The 27,677-nt window shown below is 37.5% G+C and overlaps 1 protein-coding gene across 1 annotated transcript in view; it reads right to left on the bottom strand.

The window, feature by feature from the left end:
- Positions 1-324: 324 nt before the first annotated feature.
- Positions 325-27,677, bottom strand: part of zgc:113232 (uncharacterized protein LOC541546 homolog) — a 37,704-nt gene continuing 10,351 nt past the window's right edge. Inside the window, exons 9-26 of the mRNA XM_038712024.1 lie at positions 27,546-27,599; positions 26,528-26,581; positions 25,078-25,131; positions 24,854-24,907; positions 24,698-24,751; positions 23,596-23,640; positions 18,908-18,961; positions 18,767-18,820; positions 17,008-17,061; positions 7,125-7,196; positions 6,318-6,353; positions 5,235-5,279; positions 5,087-5,119; positions 3,967-4,113; positions 3,430-3,606; positions 2,332-2,422; positions 1,668-1,745; positions 325-1,071 (exon numbers count right to left, since the gene is read on the bottom strand). Of these exons, the coding sequence (XP_038567952.1) occupies positions 866-1,071; positions 1,668-1,745; positions 2,332-2,422; positions 3,430-3,606; positions 3,967-4,113; positions 5,087-5,119; positions 5,235-5,279; positions 6,318-6,353; positions 7,125-7,196; positions 17,008-17,061; positions 18,767-18,820; positions 18,908-18,961; positions 23,596-23,640; positions 24,698-24,751; positions 24,854-24,907; positions 25,078-25,131; positions 26,528-26,581; positions 27,546-27,599 (1,362 nt within the window). The 3' untranslated portion in view covers positions 325-865. The remainder of the gene's footprint in view (positions 1,072-1,667; positions 1,746-2,331; positions 2,423-3,429; positions 3,607-3,966; positions 4,114-5,086; positions 5,120-5,234; positions 5,280-6,317; positions 6,354-7,124; positions 7,197-17,007; positions 17,062-18,766; positions 18,821-18,907; positions 18,962-23,595; positions 23,641-24,697; positions 24,752-24,853; positions 24,908-25,077; positions 25,132-26,527; positions 26,582-27,545; positions 27,600-27,677) is intronic.

Below are 27,677 nucleotides of genomic sequence, written 5' to 3' on the forward strand. Positions count from 1 at the left end.
TTAATTTTGAAACAATGGCGGAACAAATTAGACTGTGGTGGGCCGCCATAGTCTCGATAATTAATGGGAAACACTGATTCAACAGTTATTTATACTTTAAATAATTTATATTTTTAATAAGTCTGAAGGATAAAGTATCTTGTTAGATTACTGCTTTACTGTGATCATCACAATGAACTGTCATATAGTTTTTCATTTCTATTTTAAATGCTGAAACAATCTGAGAAGGTCAGAAGTCTGGAAACTGGATCTTTTCCAGAATATTATTTTCAGGATTAAAAGCACAACCTCTTTAATGAACACTTAAAACAAACTGGAGACTCAGCTTAAAAAACATCGGACAGTTTATCTGAAACATATTCCAGAGCACAGTACATGGATATGAGATAACTTTACAAGATATTTACATGGCATTCTTTAGTTTTTGTTTATTAAACCAGAGAAAACTAAACAAGGGAAAGGATTCAGAGGGGAATCATTTAGCCTTTTTATAAAAATCGAATTAAAAATATCAGATACAATTGTACCATGTGAAACTGTTACAGTGTTGTTGATGTATGAAACCTCTAAAATATCAAAAGTTCACCTGCAGCCGGCTCAGACTGAAAAGTCTTTTTTGGTTTCAATCCTGCAGTTTCCTGCCTAGCGGAGCGCCCTGCGGTTCTTTACTTGGTCCACTGACATTTTCAACAACAGTCAATAAGAGACAGAATCATTTGCAGCTTTTAAACAAACTAGTGTCATAAATTTAAGACATTTTTTTTTAACCCAGTTCTAACGTCAGCTGGAATTCAATGAGGTGAAGTTGCCACCAGGTGAATCTCAAGACCTTCTGTAATCTCACAGAGGCCCTTGTCGCTCGTGTTCAGATCTTTGAGCTGACGGGCCCTTTCACCAGACCCTGCTCTTTGCGCATCACCGGCGCATGAATGCTGCAGTCTCGCGCCTCGCAAAAACCCGGCACGCCTGCGACCCCGAGCATGCCGGGCTGGCCGACTGGACCAGGGAAGCCACGGGGACCTCGGGGACCCTCCATGCCGTTCTTGGGTTCTGCCGGGTGACCTGGCAAACCTGCGGAGAGGAAATTATAAAACACATAAGCCTGTAGAAAAACAAGGTGAATAATACAGTGAAACAAAGGCACAAAATGTCCCTCGATTTTGATAAAGTACATATCACAAAATAATTTCAGAAGTAAAAAGTACCTTATTACAAAAAACAAACGGTTATAACGTTATATTGTTATTATGGGTTTTCTAAAAAGTTCTATATGTGGTCTGGCACAATTTGTAATCTACATTAAGTGATGTAAAAATAGAATTAGGATGTTTTGGGGGTTAAAAATCATAAAAATGTCAATGCGAAATATTTACATTCCACCTACCAGCTAACTACTGTAATGCACTAATATTGTAGCAGGATAGAGTTTTATTTAATTTTTCAATTGTTGTTTTATTCATGTAGAAAAAATAAAATGGAATTTAAAAAGAAATTCTTCGAAAGGGGTTGTAGTTTACATTTTCACTTCCCTGTTCAGATTTCTAAGGAACCAGCAGCACAAACTAAACTGTGACCATGAATCATCCTGATACAGATAATCTCCAGCAGCTTCCTCAAATCCGAATGATGTTAAGTTATTAAGAGTGTGGAGAAGAACAGTGTCGCACCTCGGATGCCTTGTGGTCCGTCGAGTCCAGGCAGGCCTTTACCTGGATCACCTGCGAGGCCTTTAGGTCCCTTTGGACCTGTTGAGAAAAACACAAAGCTGCAACTCGCAGGACACAAAACTACAGAACTCATCTTTTTCTGTTGAAGCTGTAAATGGTGGAGGAGCTCGGGAGCTGTCAGAGGAACACTTCTGATCAATTAGTTCAGTGTTCTTATTTATGTGTTCAAAATTATTCTTCTGCGCCCTAAATTTAGTCATGTTTACTGTTGAATTGTTAAATTTGTTTGCTTGAATTAATTATTTGCCGCCTGAAATAACCAAATATTCCTTCTGTGGTCTGTTGTTGAGGGTAGTAACACACAGGATGTCAAAGATAACAAAACGTTAGATAAAGAAAACATCACTATATTTATGTTTCAGTCCAAGACAAGAATCAAACAGACAAATGGAATAAATAAATAACCCTAACCCTTGAGTTCAAAAAACATATTTCACAAAATTTAAAGTATAATAGTATTAAATATTTAAAAAAGTATAATAAGCACGTAAATTTGTAATCTGAGGAAATGTTTTATAAAATAAATGTCCTCCCGACATTTAACGTTTTGTCTAATATATCATATACTCAGAGGATTACTGGATATATGAAGGTCTAATCTCACCTCTGTTACCCTGGGCTCCTTTCTGTCCCTCCAGGCCTCTGTCACCCTGAACACCTCTGGCTCCTTTGGCTCCGGGTTTTCCTGCTTTACCCTGATAGGTGGAGGCACAGATGGTATCCAATTAATCCTTACTTCAGGTTGAGCAGGAAGTCACAGTAGTAATTTATGATATGAGTGTATCATGGTGTGATAACAATGGTATCAGGATTATCATGACTCTCCTCTGGTATTACTGCAAAATGATCATCTAAAATGTAAAAAGTCAGTGCATACTGTGTTTTTTAAAGTCATTTTCATAAAGCAGAATAGAAAAAGAATATAGGTACTGTATATTAGTGTTGTAGTACTTGAGACCGGTCTTAAGACCACTTTCTGATGGTCTCGTCTCGGACTTTGAGGAATCTGGATTTTTTTTTCAAGACCAGTCAAGACCATAACTTTGGGAATATCAATAAATTGCTTTTGCATTGTCTCATTTATTTAACATCCAAACTTTGATTGGACGTAAAACTTATTGCTTCAAATGCAACCAATAACCCTAATTAAATATGTGTTGTTCCCATTAACGACTCCCGCAATGGTAAACATGGAAAAGGAGTGTTGAATAAAGATGGCTAAGTTTATGCCAGCTCTTAGTGTTTGTTTAATGGGAATGTGGATCTTTCAGATCAATGTAAGTACCTATGGTCTCGTTCCACATTTTATTGTGTATCATGCAATGTGGGAAACTGGTCTTGGTCTTGACTGGTCTCAGCCCCTAAAAGTCTTGGTCTTGTCTCGGTTTGGGCGGTCTTGACCGTATATATTCATCCACACACATAGACAAAGTGCAATCTTTTTAAACATATTGTATGTAAATACCACTGACTGTGAAAAGCTTGAGTTTCTAATATCTGACTCGTTACTAAGCTTTCTTCTCATAAGAAGACCTTGTTTGTATATAAACTGTGGTGGTCAGCATCTTCTTGCAGCAGACAACCACCACATTTTGTCTGTTTAAATGAATTACTCATGTGGGGATTTTTTGTAAAACATTTTGGAGAACTGAACTAAAATCCTCTCCAGCGTCGCAGCTGTGAGGTAGGTGGTGGGACCTACATGTTTGCCAGGTGATCCCATTGGCCCTGGGACTCCAGGGGGCCCGATGAGTGTCCGGTTGTTGACGGGGCAGCCCTGGGAGCACTTGGCCCGGATGGAGGAGGCGTACTGGGAGATCTGGGCCGTGACCACGCCTTTGCAGAGCTGCAGGACCTGCTCATCAGTCAGACCAGGACCCTGCAGGACAGAGACCGCTCGGGCTCATTTTCTCTACATCACTGCAACGCAACACCAACTTTAACAAGTCGATTAGTCGTCCACTGAGTCTTAAAATCAGGATTCAAAATGTGCTTGGAAACACCTTTTGATACTGTTATTTCCTTCCCAGCAACGTTACTCACTTTACTAGTCATTTTAACTCACGTGGCCAAGACATAACTCATTTTATTGTTGTGATCTTGTCAAAAGATTAAAAAGTGCTGTGACATTAAATGCAGCGTAAACACACTGATGATGTGGCACCCTGACTAAATGTGAGTACACTGAAGGCAGTCCACTGGTTTTCAAAGTGTGCAGCTATTACAGACTGTTACTCACAGCAGGGCCTGGAACTCCTTTGGGTCCCGCTCGGCCTTTGACACCCAGGTCACCGATCATACCGCGCTCCCCTCTGGTACCCGGGATGCCGGGCGGTCCAACAGGGCCGGGGGTGCCGTCACGTCCAACTGCACCTTTCGGTCCACGCTGTCGGACAGAAGAAATGAAATTAAGGATGAAGAATTAAAGAGTAAACTATATTCAAATGTAATTATTGTCTCTTTTACATATTATACAACAAATTCTTACTTATCTTGTATACTTAATCATACTCAAATCTAATCTGAGGCCGAATGATTATTATTTTGATCGTTTAGAGACTTTTTCTAAGTCTTTAGTAATTAGAAGCTAAATAGATCAGTTCCTCCAGCTTTTATTTTGCAAGGAACACGTTTTGTTTGATGTCATGAACATTTCAGATCACAATCAGGTGTTTTGTAGCAAAGTTTGTATGTTTGATGAATGGAAACTGATTTAATTACACTGTTTAGCCAAAAGTATGTGTACACTCCAAACTTTTGTTCTGAGGCTGTTGTTCCTGGTTTGGGTCTGGTTAGTTTTATCTTGGGAAATCTTAAAAGCTCCAGCGTGCAGCGATACTTCAAACAGGTCTCCCATCTTTGTGTCAACAGTGTGTGTTTGTCTCGTTTCAGCATGCTCAAGCCAGGACCATGAATAAATGGTTTTCCCAGTTTGGTGTGGATGAACTTGACTGGCCTGCACAGAGCCCTGAATTCAACCTTAATCCAACACCTCTGGGATAAACTGGACTGAGAGCTAGACCTGACCCCTGACATCAGTGTTGCTGGACCTCATTGATGATCTCGAAAGCCATCCTGGAAGAGCGCCGGGTGTTATAGCACCAAATTATTGCACGTGTTCAACTATCACATGTGGCAGCTGATGTTCGAGTGTCCATAGTTTGGACAGGTGAACCTGAAGTTTATCATTTAACATCTCCAAACAGAAAGAAGTTTTGTTTGACCTGTTTGTGCTCTGTAATATTTTGTAAAACCAGGCATCAGATGAAGCATGCATTGGAAACTCTTTACTTGCATTAGCTGTGTGTGTATTTCTATGACGTCAGGGTAAAATCTTTTTAAATAAATAGAGAACCCACCTGTCCTTTGTCTCCACGGTCACCCCTGCTTCCCTGAAAGAGCAGAAGAAGGAGGAGCAAACAGTAAGTAAAGCCCAGCCAGTGAGGAAAGAGGAAGATAAATACTACATGGGGAATTTCATCATCAGACTGTAAACAGGTGAATTACCTTTTGTCCTTTTATACCTTTAATGCCCTTCTTTCCTGTTGCACCCTGCAGGAAAAACCCAACCACCACATGTGATGAAAGAGGAAGTTGTGATTGAAACAACAACAGAAGCTGACTGACTGCACGAAGTGTGTTACTCCGATTACACAGAACACACAGCTGACTTATAGTAAACAATCAGCTTGTGAAACAGGACCAACAAGAGGTACAAAAGAAGTCAACAGACGAAGGGAAACTCCCGTCTGGGGTTTAATGTAGGTCATGAGCGTTTGACATGCAACTATGTAATTTAATAATTTCAAACTGAACAGTAGATAAAAGTCTGATTTGATTCTCAGTCTGAACCATTCTCATTTTCCATCTTATATATTAGTTAATCATACATATTTTTTTATTCACTTTTTGCGTTCCCTCAGATTCAAGCTATTTAATTTGTTTCCCAAAAGGCTCGCTGTGTGGCAGCTAGTGGCCACTGTAAGTTTCGGAAACTCTCTTGAAATGCAGAGCTGACCTGCGGTGGAACAAGTAATTACATCTTTTCCTTTAGTAAAAGAAGCAGTACTACAGCGTAAACGTACTCTGCTCCAAGGGAATGTCCTGATTCAAAAGTTTACATATTAAGTACAACAGTATAAATAGGCATTAAAATATACTGAAAATACCAAAAGTAATAGTATTTATAAAGCAGAATGTTGCATTTCAGATTATACATATTATATGTATAATTGGATTTTAATTGTTGATGCATGAACGTATTGATCACTTTAATTACTTTATATACTATTGGGTAGCTTGTCCCCGAAAAGGCACATCTAGTGGCCGTTCAGGTACACTGGGCATGCATGTGCCGGTGTAAACTTGAAGCAGACGTAGTTACAGACTGGCGAAAGAGTAAAGAAATACAGACAAAGAATCAGACCAGATTTTTTTGCATGCACCAATAACGAACTGGGACAAAACGGGGTCGGCAGCATTTCCAAACTACTCCGTTTTAGGTCTTCGTTTTCACCGTCTGGACGGGACGTGGAAAAGTAGCAAAAGGTCTCCGCTTTAAAAGAAAAACGCAGTAGTCTGATGTCTCACCTTCTCACCATCTGGCCCAGTCTCACCTTTGGCCCCCTGGAAGAAAAACAAACTCGTCACATTAGCTAACCTGCAAACTAATGATGATTTACGCTTTAAACTAGAGGTGTCAAAATGTTTCGCAGTTTAACAATAATAAGTCCCCTAAAACTTGTATGGAGCTCCAGAGGAAGCAACACAAACTCCAAACTGGCTAATAAAAATTGATTAACATTAACACAAGCTGTCCAAATAAAGAAACAAATAAGAAAGTTTCTGTATGGTAATTTGTGTTTTTGACTCATGTTTACATGTTTAGTCTTCACGTCATCACAGTTCACTTTAAAATAGATTATTATTTTACTGTACCTCTCAATGTTCAGTATGAACCTGTATGAGTGGTTCTAATAATCCACCATTTTAATTATGTATTGTTTCTCTATTTACATTTTTATTGTGTTTTAAATGTACTAGGTTGTCTTACTTAAATTCAGATTATATTAAAGTTGTTCTTTGTGGTAACGTCTGATATCCAATGAAATATGAATATTTATTTTCTTTCTATTAATAGCTGATCTACAGGTTTGTATATCCACGCCCTATTTTTATTGTCTCTATTATCTCTAAACTATTTATAGCTGTTTATATTTCGTCCTGTGTGTAATGTGTATTTTAATGTGTACTTTCTTATCTTTTGTGTTGTGTTTTATCTGGAGCTTCTGTAAAAAGTAAATTTCCCCAGTGTGGGATCAATAATGTCTACCTTATCTTATCTTAAACTGTGTTACTGTTTGTTTTCTCACTCTGAGTGTGTACGTGTGTACCCACAGTCTGGCCCTGCAGGCCCTTTGGTCCCTGTTTCCCTGGTACTCCGGCATCTCCTTGCTCTCCTTGAGCTCCCTGTTGAACAAAGGGACAGAAAAATACTCAATCTATCAATGTGATTAATCCATGATAAAAGAATTAAGTTTGAACATGTTTTAAATGTTTTATACACATAAATGTCTCATACATGCTGAATATATAAATATATATATATATATATATTAGAATATCATCAAAAAGTTGATTTATTTCAGTAATTCCATTCAAAAAGTGAAACTTGGATATTATATTCATTCATTACACACAGACTGATATATTTCAAATGTTTATTTCATTTACTTGTGATGATTAAAACTGACAACTAATGAAAATCCCAAATTTAGTATCTCTGAAAATTAGAATATTACTTAAGACCAATACAAAAGGATTTTTAGAAATGTTGGCCAAATGAAAAGTATGAACATGAAAAGTATGAGCATGTACAGCACTCAATACTTAGTTGGGGCTCCTTTTGCCTGAATTACTGCAACAATGCGGCGTGGCATGGAGTCCATCAGTCTGTGGCACTGCTCAGGTGTTATGAGAGCCCAGGTTGCTCTGATAGTGGCCTTCAACTCTTCTGCATTGTTGGGTCTGGCGTATCGCATCTTCCTCTTCATAATACCCCATAGATTTTCTATAGGGTTAAGGTCAGGCGAGTTTGCTGGCCAATTAAGAACAGGGATACCATGGTCCTTAAACCAGGTACTGGTAGCTTTGGCACTGTGTGCAGGTGCCAAGTCCTGTTGGAAAATTAAATCTGCATCTCCATAAAGTTGGTCAGCAGCAGGAAGCTTGAAGTGCTTCCTGCTTTGACCTTGGACCTCAGAAAAGTGGAAACTTTACACTTTCCAAAGGAAATGCAAAATTTACTTTCATCAGAGAACATAACTTTGGACCACTCAGCAGCAGTCCAGTCCTTTTTGTCTTTAGCCCAGGCGAGACGCTTCTGACACTGTGTCTTGTTCAAGAGTGTCTTGACACAAGGAATGCGACAGCTGAAACCCATGTCTTGCATACGGCAGTCCACTCTTTGTGAATCTCCCCCACATTTTTGAATGGTTTTGTTTCACAATCCTCTCCAGAGTGCGGTTATTCCTATTGCTTGTACACTTTTTTCGACCACATCTTTTCCTTCCCTTCGCCTCTCTATTAATGTGCTTGGACACAGAGCTCTGTGAACAGCCAGCCTCTTTAGCAATGACCTTTTGTGTCTTGTCCTCCTTGTGCAAGGTGTCAATGGTCGTCTTTTGGACAGCTGTCAAGTCAGCAGTCTTCCCCATGATTGTGAACTAGTCTGAGAGACCATTTAAAGGCCTTTGCAGGTGTTTTGAGTTAATTAGCTGATTAGAGTGTGGCACCAGGTGTCTTCAATATTGAACCTTTTCACAATATTCTAATTTTACCAAGATCAGAGATTCTGATTTTGGGGTTTTGGGGTTAGTTGTCAGTTATAATCAACAAAATTAAAAGGAATACAGTCTGTGTGGAATGAATGTATACATCATACAAGTACTGAAATAATATCAACTTTTTGATGATATTCTAATTATATGACCAGCACCTGTATATATATATATATATATATATATATATAAAGGGAAGTAAGACAAAAGAGATTAAGATCACATAGATAGAACTTAGTAAAGATAGTGAAGTTATTAACAAGAGGAAGTGAAACCCTTCACTGGGTACTTTACCCTCAAATTTCCAAATGTCAAATTTCAAGGAAGAAGAAAGAGCTTTTAATTTTTCTAACTGGTTTTGTGTTAGTCAGCACTAAAGAGTTTTGGTGAACTTACTGAAATGATATGTCTGTCATCCAACGAGGGTTAAAATGAAGGGCAACTGGACTTGGTTGAAGCTACTGGAAGACGTTTCGTCCCTTATCCAAAGGACTTCTTCAGTTCTGACTGACTGGCAGGGAAACTCAGCTATTTAACCTCAGTGGGGCCGTTATCCCGGGTCATCGATACCGCTGGTTCGTTAGTGTTCCTTGGTGTTGTGACGACAGTCGTTACAGTCGTTAAGACTACCTGTGGCCAAGACTGAACGACCATCGTTGGTATCTTCACCTGAGGCCAATAGGTTACGTTTGTTGAGTTTCCTCGGAAGTGATGAAAGGACAGCATTGTAAGTGGGGGATAAGTGGTGGCGAAACTCAACAAACGTAACCTATTGGCCTCAGGTGAAGATACCAACGATGGTCGTTCAGTCTTGGCCACAGGTAGTCTCAACGACTGTAACGACTGTCGTCACAACACCAAGGAACACTAACGAACCAGCGGTATCGATGACCCGGGATAACGGCCCCACTTTTTAGCCCTTCATTTTAACCCTCGTTGGATAACTATGACCTGGATGACTGAGAATCTTCATAGACGATATGTCTGTCATTAGTCTGTGTGGTTCGACTGTAAAACCAGCTACAGAGAAATTTCACACAAAACAGGTGTGAGAAAATAAAGCAGCCCCCTGGTTTTTATCCTCTGCATCTCTCTTGTGGAGTGCCACAAGGGTCCATATTAGTCCCTATTTTATTGTCCTTAAAGGTACAGTAAGTGATTGTGATCTAATACACTTTTTGTTAATTCTGCGCATATTTCCTCACGGTTTGCTAGATCTATTTGTGTGTGCGCTGAAAGAAACAAAACAGTTTTTCCTACACAGCCCTGGTTCTGTAAATGGAAAACAAAGAAAGTGGTGTGGACATTGCCACACAACATTGTTCCAGCCAATCAGCAACAGTTAGTGCTGGTGCACTGGAGTGAGGGGGGAGGGGGTCAGTGGGAAAGATACTGTAGTTCTATACATTTCCATTTACTTATTTGGCAGACTGTGCACCTGCAAAATCATATGTGCTGGACTCCAGGGACAATGAAAGGAAGAGATGGCCAAGACACAGGCAAAAAGGAAAAGATGTGAAGAGTATAAACAGAGAAGAAAGTTATAAGACCAGGCAACTGTGAAGGTGTTTCAAAGCTGGACTAACCTCAGAGAATTGAAATTAGGGGGATCTTCTGAGGGTGGGGTGTATCAGTTTAGTTTAAATATCAACAATCCTTTTACAGAATACTTAGTCTCCCTTTAAATAAGCTGCATTGTGCTCTTGGTAGACAATACAACTTCTCCAACCACAGTAATATGAAGGCCAGTGCTTGAAGTGGGACGGTACTAATCCGCAGTGTATTGCTTTTTGCTGTAACGCAACACTAAAATAAAAATCACTAATATTGTACCCGTTACAATCTCAGTAATGCGTGTTCCAACACTTTTTAACCCCAAATTAATTTTTTTTTTAAATAATTTGCCAACACCGAGAAACATTTTGGCACCAGAAAAACAAATCCATGAGAGTTATTTCCTGTTGCGGGAATCGGTTGAGATTGTAGGCAGGAAGCAAACTATGGGGGAGCTCGGCTCCTCTTAACAAGACGGTAGCTCCCCAGCTGCATCATGTGTAAATAGTTTTCTACTTTCATGATCAGAGAGGCTGCTGTCAGTTCATCCTGACAGATCCTGTTGGAGTGTTGGGGGATTCAAGTAATCAATGACGTTATTCTGCTGCACCACTTACTATCAGAATAATGCGCCCATTAAATAGCGGTGCAAGTAACTCAAAATGAATGCAAAAGTAATGTAAAGCATGACAATTCAGAGACAGCAATATTGTAACATAACTAATTACTCTCAAATGTAAACTAGTAATCTATAATGTATTACATTTTGGAAGGAACTTGCCCAACACTGCTCATTTGTATGCGGTAACGAAACTTCTACAATTTTACTATTTCACAGACTGCCGGTACTCTTTTCTGCCTTTTGCACCAGCGAAGACAGAGCAGGGGAAAAAATTAGTGCTTTTTTATCCAAGTGTGTGCAAAAGTTGTTCTGCATTAATGGTGATGAATATTGACAAGTTAATACTTAGCATAAACAATTTGAGACTAACACTGGTTGTACCTTCTATACACACGCCAGCATGTGCATAGGCAGTACTGGCACCTAGTTTTTCCAAACTTAAAGCATTGCAGGCAATACTTCTGTTAAAATCTGGTGACCCATGCTGCTTTAAAACCCTGCTCAACTGCCTTAAGGATGTAAAATCCCGGATGACAGTAAGCTTCCAACGGGTAGCTTACTGTAGCTTACCATAACGGTTGTTGTGGCTTCAACCTCTAGTGGGCGTACAACAGTAGCAAAGGAGGAAGTCGTGTGACACATTATAGGTAGCCAGAAAGTCCGGATAAGAAGGTGGATGTATGGAAATGGCGTTTCATGTGAAACCAAGTAAATGTTAGGTTTTATTGAGCTTAAGTTAAATAGCTTCTATCACATGACTTAAATAACGTACAAACCACTATGTTTGCGTAAACCTAACCAAGCTGCAACCATTTCACAATGTTAACCCTGATTTTAATGTCATGACCTACGTAATGTAGTAAAGGTTCGGTCACTTGTCACTGGACCATCATGGGAAACGCTCATATGTGTCGTTTTAGGAGGCATTGACAAACAACCTATTTTGTTGTTTGATTTATTCTTTTGCTGTTATTTAATGGACAGCAAATGGACACCATTTGTAGTTTTTAAAAGTTCTCTACAATTATAAGAACATGTTTACATATATTAAATTTTTAAGTGAAAAAACTCTTCTCCAGATACTCCAGATGTTACGTCTGGTCACACATTAGAACGTGTTGTGATCTGAAACAACGGTGTGTTCTTTGTTTTGTTTTATGGGCAATCCCCCTTCTTGTTCCTCCTGTTAATGTCACTCATCTGACCACATTAATGTCAATAAAAAAAAAATATATAGGATATCCTGAGAATTGAACTCTGGGGGATTTTTCAAGTTACTTGCTAGACTTTAGAGATTAGAGAAATTACTTTTACTTTTACATTTAAAACCACAACTAACTTTTTCAGAAATAAATAATAAGTACATGTTATTTTATAATTTGCTTCCACTATTGGATTTATTTCCAGCAGAATTTTCCTTCCTTCCTTCCTTGAGTTACGATTGGCTGATCTGTGTCATGTCAGTATCGGCTTTGATTGCTCATGTCTAAAGCACAGTGTTACCAGATTCAAGAGCTTTCGGCCTGAGCATGTAAGAGAATATTTAATAAAGAAGAAAATAAGTCACAGTCTCCATTTGAATATCATGATTAAAATCACTCTTCAAATGACCACAGAAACCAAAACAATGAGATGATTAACTTTCATTTTCAAATGTGTTTTTCTTTTATTTTACAATTTTTTGCGCATTTTTCTGAATCTATTTCTGTGGCCGTTTTAATTACTTATTTATATGTTTTGTAAATAAACGCTCAGGGAAAAACGAAAGAACTTTTGGAGACAGCTGAAGGGAAACTGGAAGCCTTAAAGAAGTGGTTTGATATTAATAAATTGTCATTAAATCTAAGTAAAACAAAACTTTTCATTGTGTTTGGAAATGATAAAATAAATGTGAAGTAAATGTAAATGTAAAGAACAGTGGTTCTCAGACACATCAAGGACCCCTAAACTGACACAAATTAGACCCTCAATTGGATAGTTTTGCTTTTAGATGTTTGATTACACAAAGTGTATGAAACCACTGAACAGTCAACAATACATCCTGTCATTGTGTTATTGTATGCATGTATAGTGAAAATAAATGATTTCCCTTTTTGCTGGGGACCCCCCTTGAACTCCCTAAAGGACCCCAGGGGGGCTCCCAGGACCCTACTGTGAAAACCAGTGATGTAGAAATTGAAAGAGTATGAAAACAAATTCTGTGGAGTGATACTAGACCATAAGGTTGAGGTTGGAAACTTCACATAAATTAAATCAATTACTGTCTAAACTTCAACCACAACTCACTATTTATTTTATATTGCTCAACCATATTTCCATACATCACATACTGTGTGGATGTATGGGGGAACACTTACTCATCTTGCACAAATTAAATATTTATACTGCAAAAAAGAGCCATAATAATTGACTGACTATAATTACTCAACCAACTCATTTCTTTATGAATTTATATACCTTAATATGTATAAATATTTACACTTTTAAACTCTACAAATAATGTTTAGAGCAAAATACAGAACACTTCCTGTATCCAAGGGTTATTTTTAATGATGGAGAGCAGGTATCCATTTAAGGGACATTATATGTTTAAATAAAATAGATATGTTACAGTTAAAGGAGTTAAATTATGGGAATAGTTGTAATAATGAAGTAAAAGAATGTAGTAATATGTGGAAGTTTAAGAAAATGTCCTGACAATCTGTTTCTGTTCTGTTCTGTGTTTCTTTATCATATATTTTTTCATTTTGGGTAGCGCAAAGGTAAAATATATATGAATAATATATTTTAAGTATTAAGTGTAGGCACAATAAGCTTTAGCTTCAGCCTACACCTTTATTTTCAGTCAGAAAACATAATGCTTGATATTATTTTAATTTTTCAATATAATGATTTAATATTATTTAAACAATAAAAAATAAATAAATAACTAGTTAACTAATTCTTAATTTATTTGACTATTCAGTGTATGAGTTTATTCATTTGATTCCTTGTAACTCAGGTCTGCTCTTCCAGTTTGACCAAGTATACACGTCCCACTGCTGTGTGTGCAGGGGTGGCTAACCAGCCAGTGGGACTGGTAGAAAATTAAGCCAAAATAATAACTTTTTTTTTTTTAATTTTCAGTACTTTTAATTGAGATAACAAGGTATTCTGTCCAATACAAACTTAAAAAAGACACCCGAATGAAATTTGAAGCAAAATGTAAACACAAAATTTCCTTCATTTTATTTATTTTAAAAGTTGTAAAGGGACTTTTGTGAAGGCCTGCCCGATCAAACTATCAGTAAAATTAATTAATATTTTGCAGTAAATAAAATGACCCACATGATGACCTTTCACCTGATGACCTCATGTGTGACGAGCCCTCCTATTCAGACACCGTTAGTAATTCAGCAGCTCTGCCTGCAGGACACCTGCGATTCCGCTGGTAAGAGGGGTTTGCCGCAATGTGCTTGTTGTGGATTGTTGCAAAGAGAGCATGCACAATTGTTGTGTATATTGCTGTGTGTCACCTGCCTGTAGAAGTAATATCAGCTGCCGGCTAACACGCTGACAGCTAACATTACTAAAATCTTTGCACTTGAACTAGGATTATTACAGTGACTTAATAAAAGCCTTGTGCCTTAAAATAAGTTTAACAACCTTGGTAAAATTCTAACTTATAGCCTACTTCAGCCCTTTTAAAAAAAATAAAAACAGCTTTGAATATATTTACATATTGACAGCAACATTAGTGTTTACAACAGCTCAACTACAATAAAAACTCAATAACTGGAAGTACATATAAAAATGTCAGTGCCAATGTAAAAAAAAACAATATTCCTGACATCAAAGTAAAGAGTGAAGAAGAAATGGCCCTATAAGATTTCAGAAAAATGTATGAATTGTTAAAACAAACAGAGGATATATATTAGCTGATTAAACAATTATGTGACCATGAAAAGATGTAAAGATTGCCTAGAGGACACCTTCGATTCCGCTGGTATTTCCTCCACCTGCAGCTTTTGGTGTGCAGCTGTGTGAGCGTCTCCCTAGCGTCAGCCTTGGTAGTGGCGGCAGTATTACAGCAGGTCAGTCACTGTGAGCCAGTCCCAAACACTCAACAATCTTTTTATGGTCACATAATTGCTTAATCAGCTAATATATAGCCTATAGTTGTTTTAATATCTGTAGTCACAGATCACCTCCAGTAGCATCAGTAACAACACAACAGCAGCAGCAGCCGCATGCATAGCAACCCCTCAACTGTAAGTTATGGCATCCCACAGAGTTTTAAAGCTAGAGTTTGGTATTCCCTGTTTATTTTTGCGTCACAGCATTTGTTGATGTATCGACACAGAAGCATCTGTATATGCGTGTCAACAAGGAATACATAACAATATATTTCTGTCAATAGTATGAGAAGAGTCCTATTTAAATCCTTGTTCCATGTGCCCTTTTTATGCTTTGAGCACCTGCCCTTCCAAAGGTCTCTGTACGGCCCTGCTGCATGGAAAGTTGTCACCACCAATTAGGGGTGAAGGGCAGATAATAATCCATTGTATTTGATCACAGAGTTATTTCCAGGAGTCATTATTTTAGTGACACACTTCAGCTAAGCAGTCTTTCTTTCGGGTTAGCATTTTTTGAATTTAATAATTCAATTCTTTCTTTATATGATCACAGGAACACCCTTCTTTTCTTCTACAGAAAGCAGAAGTATCGCTGATTTCCCCCCTTCATGTTTATTTTGATTTGCTTTTGAGGTCAGTGGGATTGATACTGACACATGTTGGTAACACAAGCTTTCTGTTGTATTCTCCAGGCCGAGACTACTCCGGTGATGTCCCTTATTTTCTCAGACACACAAAGCTTTATTAGTAGGTTTGGGTATTGTTTAAAATTTTACAATACCAGTACCAAAACAGTAACCTTAAAGTGGTACCAATACCAATAGAGTAATTCGAACCCTTCTGTAAAATGCCCCCTGTTGAAGCCATAATAGTTGATTGGTATTATTATTTTTATTGCGGTTATGGACAAGCAAGGTGATCTAATTACTTTTTTCTTTTATAAAATAACGGTTAGGCTCCTCATCCTATAGGTCATCCTCACGGGTAGTAGACCTATCATACCGGAAAGACTACAGCTTGGTAGTTTCTTTGTATTTGAATGAGATTTTTTTGAAACTTTTGTTCAAAGCAAACAACGGAAATTATTTTGTTAACTTTCGATAGGCTATATAAACTGAACTGAAAGATCTTGGCGGCTTTCCTTTAGCGGTGAGTTGCTAACCTCCAAAAAGATAACAGTGAGATGAAGAAAACGAGTACTGAGCCTGTTTAAACAAGTCACTAAACTATACTAAAGAGGCCAAAGAAGCAATCGGAGGAAAAGAGAATCTGCACGTCCAGCCGATCACTCCAAATACAATGAACAAAATTATAATCATAATATATTTTGTTTTTTCCCCCATTCATCATGAGCTGAACTCAAAGATCTAAGACTTTCTCTATGTACACAAAAGACCTATTTCTCTCAAATATTGTTCACAAATCTGTCAAAATCTGTGTTCGGCACGTGCAGGCTCATAATGAAACAAGAAGTGTGCTCTTCTCTTTCTTTCTGTGAGTTTCTTGTGTGTTTGGCTTCAAGCAAATCATACAAATAGTAATTTTTGCTGCGACTTGGTTACAAAAAGTGTCGAATGAAGTACTGGTTTGACTGGAGACATTTCGATATGATAATGGGCGGTTTTGGTCGAAACCTCAAAGGTATGAGTAGCGATACCCATCCCTATTCATTAGAGCCGCAGACGACATCATACAACTGCTTTCACATGCTCCTCAATTGGCTTTAAAATGTAAAATCTGCGGAGTGCCCCTTTAATGAGCAAATCCTTGTGAAGTCCAGAGTGCCAGAGAGCAGTCAGTCCTAACATTTTTGTCTTGTGCAAAGCCGAGTTTTATACAGAGCGGCTCAGTTCTAACAGAATTCAAGTCTGCAGGGTGCTGATGTAGACTTGATATGGGCTCCCAAAGAAAATGGGCTGTTGATGGACCTACTGTAACACCTGCTGTGGTATCAAACACATTCAGATACGTCAGATAAGTCTCTCAGATAATTACTTAAACTGAGGTTTTTATCCAGAATAACTTACAGGAGGAAGCTGGTAAAGATGATCTGTATCTTACCCTTTCACAAAGACACTGATTCAGGAATCAAACCTATGACTTTAAAGTACGGTGTATTAAACCACGGGATCACACCGCTGCTGACTCACCCCAGCGCCCACTCTGCCTCGAGGTCCTCTCACACCACGATCCCCCTTACTGCCCTGCAGAAGTATAAAGGACATTATGACACTGAGAAGCTTGATCCAACAGGCTTATTTCACAGCAGACATTTTGACAAATATCACAGGTGTTACTAAAAACAATAAAGGATAACCTCAGTATTTTTGAACCTGGATATACATTAAATAAATAAAATAATAATATTTTAAACATTATCACATATTGTGGTGTTGAAATTACTAGTAGGTACAGCAAGTTCTGGATTCCATGCAGAAGATGGCTTCAGCCAGCAGCCGCAAACCGGCAACGTAACCTATTCCTACGGGGCAAAATGAAGTCCTGGTGACTCCCTTTGTTTTACACAGGAAACTTAAGTATCACTTCAGGACAATTCTTGCTCTGGAATCTCAAGAGAGGTGAGGTGTTGCAGGACGCACTGGTGGAAATGAGTGATCCTTTAACGAAGGAGCCAACATTGTACAATACAACCATGCAACTAAATGGTATTCAGCCATCGCTCATTTTATTATTTACCCCTGTGATTTTTATACCGTGAAATGTCAAAATATATTCTGTAAAAAATAATAATGTAAGTTACTTTTTGTAAAGTGTGTTTCACAGAGTTGTGTATCGTGCAGTTCACACATGACAACAGAAAACAATAGTCCTGGGTGTTTTGACTGACTTGAAGCCAGGCGGTGTTGCTGTTTGGACTGATATATCAACTGACTAAATCTGGATGACACCCTGTACATGCTAAGAATGAAAATAAAGTATGATGTGTGGGTGAAGTTGGCGAGGTGGTCTCATGTGTCATTTCTCAAGACTGACTGACTCACATTTACGATATGGTAGCATTTTTCGGCAAGGCAGCATAGATCGTCAGAACACCGGCAACAGTTCAACGTTTAGCCCTAAAAGACGATGCAACTCCGACTCTGTTTGGGCCTGGAAATTCACAATCACAACCTCAAAGTAGGCTTTATTGGTTGTGAATTATATTTAAAATAAACACGGCAATGTAACTTCACAGACTGTTCAAGTGCGGAGTTGTTGTAAACGTTGGCTAACACGGATAAAGTTATAGCTAAAATGCTAATGTTACACCTGATTTAAAAAGCTACTGAGCAAACGTTCAAATTATTTGGCCAATTATTTTGTAAAATTTAGTTGAAATATGCTGATTTTTGAAGTGGTTTATGGTAAGATGTGGAACAATGATGTTGTGTGGTTGTGGACTTATTATTTATTATATAATTATCCGTTTACCATCTGCTAGGTTACGGTCGCAGTCTGAAGCGGCTTTGATTTGGATCACACTACCTTGTTTCTTACGACCCGCTCTTCTCTGCTTCTGATTGGCTAGTAGTCCTTACCTGGGAACTCCCAGCAAAGATTTTGTACAAGTAAGATGCATCACTCTGTAGCTCAAGAGCGGAGCGTACAACACACAGGGTGAAAAGAGGAGCTGCAGCAATGTGCAGTATTAGAAAAAATTGTGTTTTTTTTTAATTAAACCTTGTAAACCTGTTCTGGTAGAACCCCTAAATAAGATTTTGAACCTGAAAATGAGCAGAATACCACCTCTTTAAATTTTATTATAAATTTTAAATAAAGTTTTAAAGCTGGAAGCATTTGTAGTTGCCACAATTTAAACTAAAATCTAATTCCTATTGAGATTAATAATCTCTACAGTATATATGCTGTGTCAATGCCCTTGGAGGGAGGAGACATTATGGTAATTACCTTGGTACCGAAGACTCCAGGCTCTCCTATCACACCCGGGACTCCTATAGGACCCTGAGTAGACGAGTTGCAGGAGTCAACAGAGGTTTGCAGCAACAGGTTACGTTATAGTTTCAACTATACATATATACATCAACTCACATCTTCGCCAGGGTCGCCGTCACTGCCTGGCAGGCCACTGTGACCTTTAGTGCCCTGAGAGAGAACAGGAGAAAGAAAGAAAGTGAGCAGAGAGAAAACGTAGTGCACAGAAAATCAGTATGGCCTGAACTAAAATGTCTCTGCAATATCATCGAATCCTGTGTTTGTTTGTTTTGGCTGTGGTTACTTTTTATTTTAATGTACAAACATAACTTATTTCAATTCCTAATATAGCACATTTGATTGTAAAGACAATTGACTTTTGTAAACCACTCAGGAGGCTGGTGGATAACTGCTCTTTCATTTTTATCATTTTGTTTGAAATGTGTTTACTGTATTAAAGCCCAGTAAAAGATGGCTTGCACTCAAAAGAACCCCAATAATGGGTGCCTCAGTGTGGACCAGTTCAGCAGGTGAGAACAGTGTGACCTGCACATAATAAACGTTATGAGAATGTAAAGCAGGGCCAAACCTATAATATTTACTTACTCTCTTGCTTTGGCATTTAGTTTTACTTTTACTTGGCTTTACTCATCTGTGACTAACCTTCATCCAACTACTGTGGCTGCAGTTTGGTTTCAGTTTTGCATGCATGTTTGGTGTTGATACAACAGCCTGGGCAAAGGTTTGGGAAAGTTCAGAAACTAAACCATGTGCTTTAATCATCAAGCTTGTGTCACTGGTGCTGTCCAGACAGCATGGTAATGTAATGTAATGTAACAATAAATAAATAAACATGGTGATCACATTTAAGTATTTACTCACTTCCAGTTTCTATTTTTCCTTTATTACAATGCAAATCAGATATCTGACACCTAACTTTCTGTTTTCCTTTATGTCTTCCCTACTTAACCTGCAATTTACATCGGGGCAGTGGCTGAGTAAAAGACCTTGTAGCAATTCTGATATTTTTCTTACTTGGAGTGAATGTTTTGAGGGCATATCTGTATTGTGTGAGATAAGATATGAGAGACTGTCATATGTGCTAGAAAACTAATTTCAAAAGTTTAGATATTGCACAGGCTCCAGAAATGAGAGACAGAAATTTTCCATTCTTCCTCCTGAGAGAGTTAAACTTAGGGCTGGACGATATGGCCAAAAAGTTTAGCACGATAAAAAGTTTCATATCTTTCAACATCAATAATTATCATAATAAGTATGAAATCGTCATTTCTTTCGAGTTTAAAGGCTGATTTTTGCTCCAGAGTGAAAGTTGAAGAAACCTGATGGTTAATTGTGGTTTGATCTCTTCTTTATGGTCAACACTTGATGCCAAACAGTGGATCACTTCACAAATCTGAGGTAGAACATTCAACACAATTTTGATAAAATTTTTGTCAACAAATATGCACGAATAAAGTTAAGTAAAAGCTTTTTTCAGTCCTTTTTCTTAAAAAAATTAAGTATGGTATGATTTAAGTGAATAAAATCAAACATTTACTGAATATTTATTAAACATTTGTTATATTGTTATTGAAAAAAATTATTATTATTATTGTTGTTATTGTTTTATTGTCCAGTCCCAGTTAAACTTCATAGAGTTTGTGCCCACTGCCAGTGAGATACAACTGAGATAGACTTATGCGTTTCTATTTATCACCCATAAATCAGAAAAAGTAATATTTTGTTTGGAGATGTCACATTCAGAGTCAGATGATACTGAAAACCAGATGAGACTTTTACACAGTTTTTCCTTGTGATTAACAGAGTTGATCATCTGACATAACAAGCTTGTTTTGTATTACATCAGGGATCATGTCTTCAGCTTAACATTCATATGTTTGTCCTCTCTGGGCTTCTGTAAATGATAAATAAATAGATATAGTTCTGTATTATTGGATATAGGCTTAGTGGCTTTCTTTCAAACAGTGAGATAAAAAGACCAAACCTGTGCTCAGAAATGTTTGCGGCGGATGGACAAATTGTTGCTCGTCAAAATAGTTCATCAAGGTTAAATTACAAATGTTCTTTTTACACTTTTGCTTGCGTTTGGATTAAACAAATGAAATACAACGCGTTGGTTAGCGAGCTTCAGAGGTGCTAGGACAATAAATATAATAAATAAATAATAAATAATAAATGAGTACATCAAAAGTTCCACAACCGTAACAAGCTCTGTAATGGTTCAAGGATGGATTGCCATGGGCTGTACGTGACATGAAACATGAACATGACTTTGAACTCTGAAGCTGTGAGTGTTACCGTATTTTGTGTTGTTTTACTGTTTATTTTAAAGGTTAGCTAACTTTCCGTTAGCATATTGGGCAGCTAATGTGGTAATGATATAGCTACGTCTGAAAAAGACATGAGCAAACTACAAAAAGGAGTTTGCTTGGCAATGTTTTTTTGACTAGCACGCCGCAGCTAGCTTGCTCAGACCATGAAGCTGCTGTTAGCGGCTCGCTGTGCAGTGAGGTGACATATACAGACACTCTTTCTCTGTTATTTGGCACCAAATCACTTCATTGATGAAAAATGCGATAATACCGCATACCACGGTGGAAATTACTTCACCGCGACAGTCCTTTTTGCTTAAAGTCTTTATGCTAAGCTAGGCTAACCTCACCCTGCCTCCAGCTCACCCTCTCTTTTCAAATTGATTATAAAACATCCGGACATCAGACTTTCCCAGCAGCACGAGAACACACACTGAGTTATTTCAAAACCCACATCTACACAGTCTATAGTCCCTTTGTATCTGAAATTCAACAGATGAGTTCAGTCTGAGGTCTGGACAGACAGCTGTTGTTTTACTTTCAGGCCTGTTACTGCCAGTCATAGTTAGTACGCAGACTGTGGCAGGCCACAAGGCCTTTGCAAAGGTCAAACCTGTGACCTTTTAGCTCCTCCTGACCATCTGACGGTGGTACTTCATGTGTTTGTAAACCACAAACCCGTGACAGCATGGTACATTTACTTCCTCATTTCACAATCATTTTATTTAGCAGTGTTCAGCTAAAGGAGTTTTATGAAGGGCTCAATCTGATATTCCCTTTTTTTATATGACTCTTTTCTTCATGGATTTATTATTCGAATACCCGACTACCGCCTGTTCAGTCCAATAAGAATTGCTTGCCAGGCGCATAGACAAGTTCTTTCTGCAGTCTCGCAGACTACACCACACGTCCACTTTACTTCATGACATGCCCCCCCGATTGACGTATTTGATATTGAACAAAACCATGACGTTTTTATAAACCTATCTATGTAGTTTTGGTGGCTAAACCTAACCAAACTGCGGCCATTTAGAGCACGTGTCATGTAGTAGCCGTGTGCTGTGGTACTGTAGACCTGCAGATAGACCCACTTGGGCACACATGCCAATAAAGTTTCTTTCTTCTGGGTTTACTTCCGGGGTACGTGGCCCCGTGAATACGTGGTCCCCTGACTTTACATTGTGATGAAGTCTTTTATTGGCTTTTTAAATATAAAATAAACCTATATGGATCAAAACTTCATTATAGAAAGAGTCATAATTGTCCTTGTTTGCACTTTGCAGTGTCCTGTTAGCAATTTTACAGATGCCTCTTTTATAATAGTGCTCAGGGAGAATGCTTTTGCCACAGGGGAATTTTTCACAATATGGTCAGGCTGAGCTGCGCCAGACAAACAGTAACACTAGAGCCACCTGGAGGCTGTGATTACTTCAATGTCTACTTGTGATCATAAGTGGTGGAACATAACTAATTACATTTACCTAAGTACTGTTTTTAAATACAACTTCGCTTTGCTTAATTATTTCCATTTTATTTAACTTCATACTATTACTCCACCACATCTCAGAGGCAGATATTGTACTTTTTACTCCACTACATTTATTCTGACAGCTTTAGTTACTTGTTACTTTGCAGATTTAAATTTGTCATACCTATCCTGTCCAGTGAAAACCGCGTACCTCCAAATGCGGTGATGTTAAATGTTAGTGATAAACGGCAGGATGAAGTGTTCCTTTATGGGCTGAGAAACTCCTCCTGCTTTTTAAGCTAAATTATCTATTTTAACCACCCTTGGATCAGCAAATTAATTGTCACAAAGCTGACATGGCTGTTTTTAAGGAACTCAAGACAGGCGGTTCTCACAGGACAACAACACCACAAGCATATGATGACAGATATGGAATATGATGCATTGCTGTAGATTAAATTACCCAAAAGGATAGAAATAAGTTAACATTAGCATAGCATTGAACACCTTACACCCCTGGTTGGTTGGAAACCACAGCTTTGGATGATTTAGTTATTTTTAGAGTCTTACTAGTTCTAATGTTTGTCCTGAGGCTGGTGCTAGAAGAAAGGTCATAAGGGGCAGAGTTCATCCTCTGGGGAGTATGAATATATTTCCAGTACTGTCTGTGTGCAAGTTGAAATTTGATCTCACTGTAGAGCTAAAATAAAGCTCAGGAGGTCACTTAAATTAGTGAGATTCATCCTCTGGGGAAGCTGAATATTCATTGCTCATTTAACAGGAATTTGGTTGGTAGTATTTGAGGTAGACAGACTCTCTGTCTTTACAGCCTTTAGGTTTCAGTATTTCATCCCTGGAATAAACTGTTGCAGAATGTCATTGTGAAACTAAAACATGCCACTGAAAGATAAACTAAAGATTATTACACACACACACACACACAAAGTGAGGTATGTAAACTAAGAACAAAGAAAGTAAAAGTTGGATCTTCTATGTGCTTGTACCTTTGGTCCACCGGGTCCAATGGATCCAGGCTGTCCAGGATAACCCTGAGGAGGACACACAGGACGTGTTTTTGCAAAGATTAGCACCAATACATATTTGCACAATGACAAGTAAATGACTTCAAAGGCAAAGAAAGCACTGAAACATTTCATTCAGGAGTACCAATTATGTAACTTAAACCTGAAAGTAAGGAGTAAAATCACACTGGAAGCAGCTCATTAAAAACCACAAAATAAATGACGAGTTATTAAAGCGACTCTGGCTGGATCTCATGTCAGGATATGCCCAAGAGGAGGAGTTTGAGGGATGTCATCTGTTGCTATGCAGACGGAAATGAAACTCACTAAGGGAAAACTGAACCACAACAGACACATGATACATGGTACGTACTTTAAACGTCTGTTGTAATGGAAACATAAAAAAAGGAAGAATCAATGAAGCCTTGTTTGTGGCAACAATTTGACGTAAACTGATGTAAAGGCTTTTTGGCTGTAAAGGCTTTGTTCTTAGCAAAAATGTATCATACACATTAATACATCCATGTTGAGAATCTCCTGAACCCAAGTGTAATCTATAGAAGTGTGACATGGGACATTTTGAGCGCAGAAAAATATGTTATGCATTATATAATTATATTTACATTATTTTCTATGGAGATTATCCTCATTCAATTATTCAATTTGAGCAAACAAAAATTTATTCTGTGAATAAATTTACCTAGTGACAAATACTCCTGCTAACTACTGTTAGAAATGATTGTTTGCTTGATGGTAATTTTTAGTACAAAGTATAATTTATGCAAATGCAAAAAATATATTTTCTGTCTTAAAAAGTCTCGTCGCACAAAATTAATTCCTCAAAGTTGAGAAACTCAGAGATCAACCTCAACATCTGTATGAGCAATCCTTTAGATAAAAGCCTAAACATTCAATTACATTTGTAGAAAGTTTTGCTATGATAATTATCCACTTTTCAGGTCTTTTTGTGGCTCTAAATGGGAAAGATCCCTGAATCCTGAGCAGAAATCAAAACCAAATGTGAATGACCCAACAATTTATGTTTCCTTCTAGAGCACAGATGGTGATTGAGGATCTTTCTCACAGTGTATCCTCTGTCGCCGACGTCCCCCGGAAACCCAGGAGCTCCGGTCTGACCCTGTGGGAGAAGAATGGGACGATTAAAGAGACATCAAGACAACAAGTCAACAAGTTCACACTGGAGACAACAAGTTCTCTCAGTATGTTTTTATTCCCAGACCTTCTGTCCCTCTCGTCCCTCAGAACCCTGTTTGCCTTCATCACCACGAGACCCCTGAACAGAAAACACAGAGCCGGAAATTAAGGAAAGAGGTCAAATGATGAAATGAATGATGATTCTTGAAATGAATAAAACAAGTAGATATTTCTATTGAAAAGACAGATCAAAGTTGAAACATTGTTATAAGAACAACACGCTCCTACTTAAATAAGTGTTTTCTTTACCTTGATTCCTTTACCTCCCTTTGGTCCTGGAGGCCCAGGTTCACCAAGAGGGCCCTGGAATAAAACAAATAAATTATTAATAAAAAGTTTTTAATTTATGTGTATGTGTGTGTGTAATGCTGACTAAACAATTTACAATTAAATTAATAAGAACAATCATGAAAATACACTATAATGTTAAAGCTTACACTAAATACAGACTGCTGCTTATTTAAAGTTTTTACATTCAGTTTGATATGAAGTTAATCTGTTTTGAAATAAAATATGTAGACATTTACTGGGCTGTAGAATTTGGTGCAGTTGAAAAAGAAAAATGGAATTAATTTCAGATGTTGTTTAACAGCGTCAGCAGTGGGTAAACCCCCAAATTCACCACCAGCCTATTTTCTCTGTGCTGTTTCTCCAACTGGTTGTTGAAGGAACCACCGCGACAGATGTTTGGTCCAGAGGGAGGAGTGAAAACTCTGGGTGATTTCCAACCATGTGGAGGAACAAATAGCGGATCAACAGATAAAGATCACCTGAATCTTTACACAATTCAGCAGGTGGTTCCCTGACAGTTTTCAAGAGTGTCATTTTGGTATTATGTGGTATCTGTTATCAAGCGATAATGTGTGACCTTGAGATAATTCTATTTACAATCAAACAATTGGTACACATTACTTTTTATATATCTATACATTTATGTAGGTTTATGCTTTCCTAGTCACCAAAGTAAATTCCTTAAATGTGTAAAAACTACTTGGCATTGAAGCCGTTCCTGATTCTGGGTCTGAAAACACTTAAATCTCCATGTAGTTACATTTTTTTATATCACTAAATTCAATGGTATGGATTACTTAGATGATACATAAAATAAACTGTTACAGGGATTCGTTTGAATTATTTAATAGATACAGAAAATAAACTGGTAATGGGAGAATTTCATGTGTACCAATTGTTTGATTATATTTTAAAATGATGAATGAAAATATTTTTAAATATGAATTCATATGAATTATTTTAGGGATTAATTTCATATTATATTTTTAAATGATCAATAAAGAACACATTTTAAAATATTTAAAACACATTTTTTTCTTTCTGTTTTATACTCATAACTGATTTGAGTTTTTATTTTATCTTTAATATAACTTCTTACTTTAAATGTAAGTAATTTGACTTTAATAACAACCTTGACCTCCACGCACCTTAAATACTGTGAACCTACATCCATATTGTGTTTAAAAGCTTAAAATGTGGTGGGAATCATTTGTAGGGTCAGAGGTGATCAAGAGCTATAGATTTTTTTATGGAATTCAATAGGAGATACAAATATTTTAGCAAGATTTAGTTAAAGAAAATAGTAATAGTACTAATATTTTGTCTCTTCAGTGCAGTTTACAGACAAGCTAGTTCAGAAATGAAAAATGTCTCCACCACAGAGAGGATGAGGTTGTGTTTTCCTTACAGTCTCCCCAGGACCTCCGACTCCTCCACGGGGCCCCTCCATACCGATGTCACCCTGTGGACAAGAAGAGATGTCAGATTTTAATAAACACTTCATCTGCTGCAGCTCCTTATGATGCTGGAACACTAGGTTGAAAAATGAAAGAGGGACAACAATGAAATATAAATACTTCTGCAGTATTGTTGAGAAGAACAAACGAAATAACAAAAACTAGGGCTGAAAAAACATTTTTATTAACCATAAAAATAAAAATGACTTTGTCTGTTTGCAAAACTAACTCACCACAGACACTACACGTTATGTCATGTTAAAGTGTTAAAGTCTAACTTGACTTGTTACCCTGTACAGCTCTTTTTATTAAAAACAAAACAGATATACGTAATATATACTTACTTACATTTTTAATGTAAATTTATATTTTATATTTATGATTCTCAACTTTTGCAGTACTTGAATTTTCTTTTCTTATAATATGTTCATTTTTAGATATCAAAAAATTTGAGGAAAATTTCTTGTATGTGAGAACCCACTCAGCAATAAACCTGTTTCCAGTTGATAATAATATCCAATAGATGACAATCGATTTCTTTCATAGCCTGTTAGCAATTGTTTCCACTGCTCGTTATTGTATCAAATCAAAACAAAATATAAAATATTAGTAACCAGAATGTTTAAAAACAAAGACATTTGTGTTGCTGTTTCACCAATTCAATTACCAAGAGCTTAATTCTTAATATGGGTAAAAGATGAAAATGTAAATATGATACAGTATGTGAACCATTATGGAGAAAGTAAAAACATTACATCAATACATTTTAGTATTGATTAGCCTGTTTGAGCCAAAACAGAATTGATAGCTGAGTCGCCACTGATCTGCTGTGTGGTTATAATAATAATTTTAAAGTGACTTTATAGTAACGTTAGTGTATTTCAGATGACTGTGTTCAGTCTTTAATGTTGAAGGTGTATCTCCGGTCAGTGCTTCAATCTAAAAGAGTGTGTGTGTGTGTGTGTGTACCTTCAGACCCAGCTGTCCTTGCTCGCCGGGGTCTCCTGGAAGTCCAGGTTCTCCCTGTTGACGACAAAAGGTTCCGTTAATTATAAAGCTCAACATTATAGTGAAAGTATTACTCCTCAAATTATAAAACTT

This window comes from Micropterus salmoides, unplaced genomic scaffold (assembly GCF_014851395.1).
Source record: "Micropterus salmoides isolate LMB-PRFRI ecotype aquatic unplaced genomic scaffold, ASM1485139v1 Ms_hic_scaffold_11, whole genome shotgun sequence".
NCBI lineage: Eukaryota > Metazoa > Chordata > Actinopteri > Centrarchiformes > Centrarchidae > Micropterus > Micropterus salmoides.